Source organism: Neolamprologus brichardi, chromosome 7, assembly GCF_056152115.1.
Source record: "Neolamprologus brichardi isolate AB-2024 chromosome 7, ASM5615211v1, whole genome shotgun sequence".
NCBI lineage: Eukaryota > Metazoa > Chordata > Actinopteri > Cichliformes > Cichlidae > Neolamprologus > Neolamprologus brichardi.
This window is the reverse complement of record NC_142110.1, coordinates 50,724,245-50,732,642: the sequence shown is the minus strand read 5'-3', so window position 1 is coordinate 50,732,642 and position 8,398 is coordinate 50,724,245. Positions and strand designations below refer to the sequence as shown.

Here is an 8,398-nt window from a genome sequence, read left to right as displayed (position 1 = left end):
AACAATAACTGCTGAGGAGTGACGAGGACAGCTGGCCTTGGAGGGCCTCACACACACATGCACAAGAACAGCACTGATTTTTTTTATAATGTCATGTGGTTGTGTTAGAAGCCTACCTTGGCACACTGTGGATGTGGTCCACACCTTTAGGTCCCTACATCCATCAAATCCAACGACACCCTCTTCAAGGAAGAGTATATATAAAATTCCTCAGTCACCTGATTAACTGAATTAAGCGAAGTGCTAATCAGCTGATTAAAGCTTAATAACTTTTTATAGCTTAATGAATTATGGACAAACTCTGCTTTAGCTTTCATACCACATTTTTGTACTGTATATTAATGGTAGACCCTTTTTAGAAACCTTACACTATCAATACAGATCATTTTAGTCAAATAGAACTTTTCCTAATCAAAAACTATTAATTTCATTACAACTGTGTTACACACGTTATGCACTTAGTTGGCAGATACATCCAGACTAATGTTAGGGTTAAATCAGTGGTTATTTAGATTTATTAAAGCTCAATCAGATGGGTATCTCATTAGTAAAAAGTGACTGGAGAGCTGCTATCGTTCCCATCCCGGGACTTTGGGTTTTTTCTGAAATAATAAGACAAGCTGCAAAAGGCATAGTGTCTCTTGCTTTCATTAAAAGCTGTGCGCAGTTATTTATTGTATTCTAAATTTACATCTTTAAAAAAAAAAAATCTGCCCATGTCTTAGAACCGTTATGAAAGTTAACCAACAAAATTTAATATACATCTCATTGCATTTTTACATAGAGGATGAAAGTAAAGGCATGAAGGTGGCATGATCCACATCAAGGCTCCAAAGAGTCAGGAAACAAACATGAATAAATAGAAGGTGCTAGTTTAGAGAGAAAGGGTGTTAAATTAAAACAAAAACCAAACAAAGAAAAACCTCCTGCGTGAAAAGTCTCCAGGTCCTGATATTGAGCATCAAAAGCATGTGGAACGGTGTGAAGCCTGTACAGGAATGACGGAGGAAGTCGGGACTTTGCACTCATCGATAAATTCAGAAGTATACTGTGACTTTAGTTTATAGCTGAACAATATCAGCTAGAAAAAACAAAGACAAAATCAGAGAGGAGCTTCTTTCTTCCGTCTCTAGTTTCCCTCTGATGGACTAAAAAAGGCGAGAGCGGGGCTGAGAAACACACTGCAGCAGAATCGAATCGTTTCTCCTTTTTAAATACTTCAAAGAAAACCTGACGAAATAGACTTTCAGATTTCACCGTCTTTGTCAAACTTCTACATTTTCAATACTTAACCACGTCTGAAATAACCAGGGATGCACCGACGTATCTGCATTACAGTCTGTCTCTAAATAAGACGGCAGTGACCTTTGTTCGCCTGTCATGTGACATTATGCATTTCAAACTGGAGAGTTCCTCATTTTATGTAGCACGAAAGCAAAAACAAACTAAACAAAACAATCAGTGCATCCCTAGAAATGATCATTTAACAATTGTGAGCTTTGGGATTTTGAAAAGGTTTTAATGACAGGGTCATTAAGTCATGCACGCTGCAAATAACTGCATGCGGTAGTTAATGGTAACCCATCCAAGCACTTTATTTATTAATAGTCATAAACACACACAGCAGCTTCATCAGAGGAGCCTGTGCCCTCTTCACTTTTTGAATGTGGAGTATTTATACGGAGAGCCGTTTTCATGTCACAGGAAGCAAAGGTCTGCCACAGCTGCCTGTAACATTTACCTGATAAAAGAAAAGTAATGTGGATTGATTATCGACTTCATATATATTTTATATAGATTTATATAGTTCTCTTCTCTCGCTCACTTGCTCGCGTCGCGCACTCACACATTTATCCCACTTGCTCTCATTTATTTTTGTTTACAATATAACAAATGTGGTGACAGGCCTGAAATTACAATCACCAAAAACAAACTCAGAAAATCGGGGGGGAGGGAGAGGGGGTGAGGCTGGGGGTGGGGTAGGCTGGGGTATGGGGGACTGCTGCTGCTGCTGTTTGCTGCCCATCACTGACAGTTGCAGCACGGAGGACACAGTCTGCTTGATGCTCGGACATCAAAGAGGCGGCGGCGGAGGCTCCTTCCCCGTAGAGCTGCTCTCTTTAAGCTGGAGGTTCTCCAACGCCACATCTAAAGGCATGATATCCACGCAGCCCATCGCTCCAAAGTCGCCGAAGTCTCGGCGGTCGTCCTCATCTGAAGAGGAGCTCTCTTCGTGCATCAGCGTGGACAAAAGCAGCTCCTGGACAAACAGGCTGCGGTCGGCTCGCTCGCCTTCTAGGAACTGCCGCTCTGCTTCTGACATCTTGGGTTCATTCAACCTACAGAACGGTTATATTCATTAACACTCACACAGGTAAGAAACGTATTACAGTACAAAGAAGTACTTTAACTAAAAGCAGTAAGAAAAACTCTGCTGAGGTTACAGTCTGCACGTTTAAGCTCGGTGACAATTTTTGTTTCTTAATGCCTAAAAAGTTCATGAAATGGAAAAATGATCAACAATCCACTGAAGTATTATTTCCGATACTGTCTTCTGCACCAAGTCACAGAACTATTTTCTACTAGAATTTATTTTGGTTCGTTTATCACAAGACAGAAAAGCAAAGGGGGATTGGTTACTTTTTTAATCCTGTGACTCTTCTCCATAGTTTTCTGACAAATATATCAAACTGGGCAATAAAGCTGAATACAAAGCTGTACATTCATAAATGCATATAGAGCAAAATCCACATGTAAATCCACATGTAAATCCACATGTAAATTTAGTCAATAAGTGTTTAAACATAAATAACATGTGAGGCGTGTGGACTTTTGGACAGACTGTCGACGTTTCCTCAGAGTATCAAATCTGAGAAACACACTGTGACATGAAAGCAGCTCGTCTAGACAGAGACGGTTCCTTTCCATCCAGCCCCTGATGGTGCTGATGGTGCTGCACTCAATTTGTGTCAAGAGCTTTGCTGACCTTCTTTTCTGGAAATAGGCCAAAAAAAAGTATCCAGCTGTAACCTTTTATAGTTACATCGTAAATAATTCAGTTACATATTTTTCCTCAGTCACTGCACCTTACTAAACTATAAAATGAACATGGTTTTAATATAAATAGTTACTTCCCAACATCAGTTATCACCAAATTTACTATTTACTATCAAAACACTTTATTATAGCAGTCATGTGTTGTTGCTGGATATCTGTGTTCTGACAGTCTGTTAGCAGAAACACATGGATTTATAGGCAAACTCTAAAGTCCACCTCCTGCTCCACTCACCGTGCTAATAGGAACTGGGAGCTGTGGGACGAGGACGCCGGATTGCTTTCACCCACGGTGGTGGTGTTGGCAGTTGCTGTGCTGGGCTGGGGGACGGCGGCGCCGGTGTTGCCCGGGTTGTTGCCGCGTCGCGTCGCGTGTCGGCTCGTCTCAACTTGCTGTCGTGCCGCCTGAGCTTGCTGCCGCTCCAACTGCAGCTGCATCTGGAGCTGCTGGAGCTGAGAGGCTGAAGGTCCCGACGAGTTTATTTGCCCTCCTGCAGCACGCCGCACACCTGACAGCTGAGACAACAACTCTGCAGGAGACGTGCGCACACAAACACAAAAAGAAGAAGAAGAAGAAAAAAAAATGACTATTTGTTTCTAAATTAAACAGACTTTTAAAAGACAGCGTAAAAAGACGAAGAAAGATTCGGTCACGTGCATTTTTTTGCAAGCAACACAGTATGATGATTAAAAACAAAATATGGTACTTCAAAATGTGACTGCCTAAACTGTTTCTTGACAACCATCTATAAATGAGGCACACCCTTTACTTTTGCTTCTTCTCGCTAATGTCTGACTTTAATTTGTTGTTTTTTTTTAATAAATACTGTAATCTTGATGCTATAATGATCGTAGCACATATATTTCTGCATGTACTCTTCTCCTCTTTAACATCTGGGCCAACCTGACTTAAACTTTGCATTATCTTCACCGTGTGTGTGATGTTACATTCTCTGTTTGCGCATCTTTCACATGTCACATTCAATGACTGGTCACTTTTACACAACGATTGCCAAAATTTGTATCTGGGATGGAATTTAGCTTGAGTCAGCATTGAATACAGAATGAAGAGTTTTGGTTTCGGTGTGTTGTGTCTTCAGGGCCACTGTGAAATGGGCCCGAGATAGTAACACAAAATTAAAAGTTATTTGAAAAAGTTCAAGATCTCACTAACTTGGGATGCAAATTCTCAACAAGCCTAAAATAATGCTCCTGTTAACCACCAGCACTGGATTGTGATCTACAGGGTTTTGAACCACGATCATATCCTAACCACCCAGTTTTTCCTCATTGTTTAGGATGTGATCAACGGTTTCCTGAGTGGACATTTTTTTCCCCACGTCACAAAACTATGACACCATAACAATGTCACTGATCACTTGCAATGACAACATTAATTACAACAATCCAGGAACACCACCAACATCAAGATATCACTTAGACTGTATAACTAATGTTGGTGCATTTTTGGGGAACATTTCTGCATTTTGCAAACATTGTGGGTAAACTCCTGATGCTCACCTGCGATGGGGTCCATTGCCTCTCTGTTACTGGGGGTGTAAGTGGAGCTCTGTGATGAGGAGGATGAAAGTCCTCCTGTGGAGCCGCTAGTAAAGTGCATATTTGTCCGTCGTGCTCTGGGGCCGCCCAGTCCTCGCCCGGGGTGGAACATCCTGCGTACATGCCGCACACTGCTGGACTCATCGTAAAGGAGGACTGTTAAGGTTAAATTCGGTCACAATGTGCACACACACAGAAGAATCTTGCTATTTAAAACAATTCATGTAGAAGAAAAAAAGGCTTATTTTGACACTATTGTGTGGTTAAATGAAAAGGATATTAAATCTCTTGGTGCTCTGTGTTCGAGAGTGAGGTGAGCTGTGAAGTCATCTGTGACATGGTTGGGATCCCCTCCGGGCAAGGCAGCGCATATTGGACAGATCTGAAAAAGACAGATCGAGCTCATCATACAAACTGGCATGTCTGCAGGCAGCAACTCTTCTACCTCACAAAAGGTTTAGGGTACTTACACACACACACACACACACACACACACACACACACATATACATATATATATATATATATATATATATATAAATATAAAAGCTTTAACTGTTAGGCTAAAGAATATACTTGATTAAACTGCTATTGCCATTAACCTTTTTTGACCAGTCAGGGCCAATGAGTAGAAAATTGTGGTCAATCACTTGGTATGAATCTAAAAAAATAAAAACCTTATTGCTACAGAAAATGAATCTGTACAGGATAAATTAAACAATCAAAAAGTGGAAAATGCTGACTTCATTTTAATTTCCATTTCATCTGGCAGTAACAGTCATGAGGAACACAAATACTAAGTTAAATAATAAGTTAGCTCTGGTCACACGCTTCAATGGCATCTTTTCACCCCCACTCTCAAGTAGCTGTTGGTCAGACAACCTACTAGGCAGCCAGGTGTCAGCAGTATGAGCAGCCTGAGCCTTTGTCTTGCTTTGCTTAGCAGTGGAGAATGCTCATAAAATGTCACTGAATAGCTGAAGTGTAGTAACTGAGAATTACAATGATGACTAAATTCAGAGCATCCCAGTGGATAGCAGAGGTAAACTAGGATGCTGGGGATGCTTAGAGAAATGAGGACATTTCTAAGCTTATAATAGTACACAAAAGTCTACTGAGCAGCTCCGTTTGTGCAGTGAGTGTACTCACCACCTCCGTGGAAGTCTCTGAATGCTCTGAGGTGACATGCTCCTGTAGGGATGTCTCTGTGAAGCCCATCTTGCCACAGTAAGGACATGTGAATGACTGTGGCTGCTCTACTGAAAAAGTGTCTCCTCCATAGTACAAATCTGCAAGAAGATGGTCAAACACAACAGCTCTTATTGATGTTCATCACTATTTTGATGATTACTTTCAATAATCAACAATATTTATCGCTGAAAATGTGACGAATGGCTTGTAATCACACTTTGGAGTCCTTAGCAGTATCACCATCCTGTACAACAGGCATGGTGATTATGCATATAATCAGAAACCCACAGAGTTAGGTCTTTACCATAGTCTACCCTGGTTAATATACACTGCATGGGGTGCTCTGTGGTGTGCCTTGTTGTCGTGGCTCCGCTCTCGTAGCACGACGCGCACAGGTCGTAGTCGTAGCAAATTAAACACTTGAACCGTCTTCCTCTAAAGTTGCCCTTTAAACACGCATCGCAGCTCACACCTGCAAAACAGAAACGGAGAATAGGAAATAAAACACGTGGACCTTACAATACTTTCACAAATTCCTTATAAAGGCGTCTCAGAGGTTGACTGTGAGAAGGCGATCCCATATCTGCAGGCCAGTCTCACTTACACAAGCATGCGTTTTGGAGTGGCACCAACCAACAAGTGCCAGCAATGAAGAACGCTGACATTCCAGCAGACTTCACAACCAACTCAGATTTATCTGAAAGCAGCTTTCATTGCTCACTTTTAACACAGTTCACTCTTTTTCAGGCAGCAGGCTGCTCCTTGTTTTTATCCCCCCCCCCCCAAGATCAACAACACCTAAATTGGTTTGGGGGGGGTGGGGGACTGGGACTGGGCATAGGCAGAAAGGGGGAAAAAAGCTGTTTTCAATGAGACATCATGCTGACATTTCCTGACATTACAGAGTGCCTTATTTGGCAAGTATTAGTAAATATGTAAACAAGTATTAAGGGAGTTTTCTCTGACTCATCTCACATCTAACAACAGAGACCTGAAGGAACAATATGCACAAAAGATATCTGTTATTAAACAGATGCTGACATAAAGAAACCAATCAAACTGCAACAGGCCGCTTTGGGAGTTACTTAGAGGCTTGGTTAGACAGAAGCAAGCTCAACAGGATAAGTAACTGAGTATCTTGCTTAAAAGGAATTTTAACCATCTGCACAATCCTAGTCTCAGCTGAAAAACTAACTGGTCCAGCAGAGGACCACGAAGCAGATTATTAGACACCTCTGGTGTACCTTGAACATATAACCTCAGATAATTCACCCTCGGTCCAAGAATGGTCAACAAAGCTACTGCGATCATGTCTGCATTATAGTGCTTCTTTTAAAACTTCCGAGGCTATTTGACGGGACAACACCTGGCAGGTCTTGAAATGTTTGAATGAAATTAGCCAAAGCTGAAGTTTTTGGTTACACTGATCGTAACTTAAACCCTGCTTAAGAGCAGGCTGCTAGTTAGCCAACTTAGTTACTGGTTATACAGTCAGAGGCCTTAGACTTTCAGTCTTCTTGATGACAGTGCATTCGCTAACAGCAGTGTGTGACCAGACGGGACAGTATGGCGCTAATTGAATAGCTCCAAGCTCTCAATGAATAAATACTCTGAATATGAGCAAAATGTTGTGACAGCAATATCGGGATGTAAGACGCTGAATAACTTATCAGTGCCGGTATAAGTAACGAAAAAGTCACAGGTAAACCAACGACTCCTTGAATTAGCATACATTAGCTTGCTCGCTAGCCCGGCTAATGTAAGGTAACGCAGTACCTAGCAACGGCTAACTGCTGCTTTGCTGCCGTATTTTTGCGAATAGGTCGAGTGAAGTAAAAACGCTCCAGCCTCGATTTAGAAAACACGAGACAGGTGTGTACAGCAGAACTGCTGACAGTAAACACACACGACAAGGGACAAGCCTAGTAACACACGGCGAAAAGCGCAACAACCCTCTCAGACATGAGCAAGCAGTTAGCAAAGCTAGCCCCAGAAGCTAGCTGCTCAGGTAATGTAGCCTTCAACCGGGGCGCCGTGGACCTGTTTATCAACTCACCCTCATGTCGGGACATCCTACAAACAGCGACACAGCCCCCTCCTCGGGCTCCCCAACACGTCTAATGGGGAACGATGCAGTTTTTGAGTCAATAAACTGAAAAATCCTTCAGCCTGGTCTGTTTTTTCAGGCAAGATGGATCCCCCAGCAGCTTACAGTTTGTACTGCTTCCCCTCCCAGTGTCACTTATGGGTGAGTGCTGTGAATGAACACTAGGCGGCGCTGTCTGCTATAAAATCACTCGACCCGGACTGCGCTGCTGTGATGCACCAATTCTATAACCACATTTTGCCTGAAACATAGCATAAGTTATATGTGTAAACAAAAGATTTTCTCTCAGCATAAAAAACAAATACATTTTTAAGGGCCTGTGTCCCAGATAAATCCTTTTGTTCGTGACATATGACAGGTTATTAGCACAGATTGCTTGCATTGCATTTTATTTGACCATTACTTTTAGATGAACTGCTTCAGTGCATACTCCTTATTTTGTCATTATAAAAGGAAACAACAATATATAGCTACACTACAGGACCA

At 41.8% G+C, this 8,398-nt stretch overlaps 1 protein-coding gene across 2 annotated transcripts; it reads right to left on the bottom strand.

The window, feature by feature from the left end:
- Window positions 1-1,498: 1,498 nt before the first annotated feature.
- Window positions 1,499-8,050, bottom strand: kcmf1 (potassium channel modulatory factor 1). Of its 2 annotated transcripts, none has more exons than XM_006796725.2 (7): window positions 7,862-8,050; window positions 6,110-6,277; window positions 5,764-5,903; window positions 4,895-4,996; window positions 4,576-4,759; window positions 3,290-3,584; window positions 1,499-2,339 (listed from the first exon to the last, which is right to left on the bottom strand). In XM_006796725.2, exons 1-7 carry the CDS (start codon window positions 7,875-7,877, stop codon window positions 2,075-2,077), a joined length of 1,170 nt encoding a protein of 389 aa, XP_006796788.2. In that variant the 5' UTR covers window positions 7,878-8,050; the 3' UTR covers window positions 1,499-2,074. The 2 variants fall into 2 exon arrangements, with proteins under 2 accessions (XP_006796788.2, XP_087699911.1); XM_087843785.1 differs by lacking the exon at window positions 7,862-8,050 and adding an exon at window positions 6,410-6,504.
- Window positions 8,051-8,398: the final 348 nt, after the last annotated feature.

What these genes read in the sequence shown, in the direction of transcription:
- kcmf1 (XM_087843785.1), bottom strand. Translation starts at nt 6,470, where the DNA reads ATGTCAGCGTTCTTCATTGCTGGCACTTGTTGGTTGGTGCCACTCCAA. An exon ending in ATTAACCAGGGTAGACTATG is followed by an intron (nt 5,904 to 6,109) that starts GTAAAGACCTAA and finishes ATCTTCTTGCAG; the next exon opens with ATTTGTACTATGGAGGAGAC. An exon ending in CAGAGACTTCCACGGAGGTG is followed by an intron (nt 4,997 to 5,763) that starts GTGAGTACACTC and finishes TGTCTTTTTCAG; the next exon opens with ATCTGTCCAATATGCGCTGC.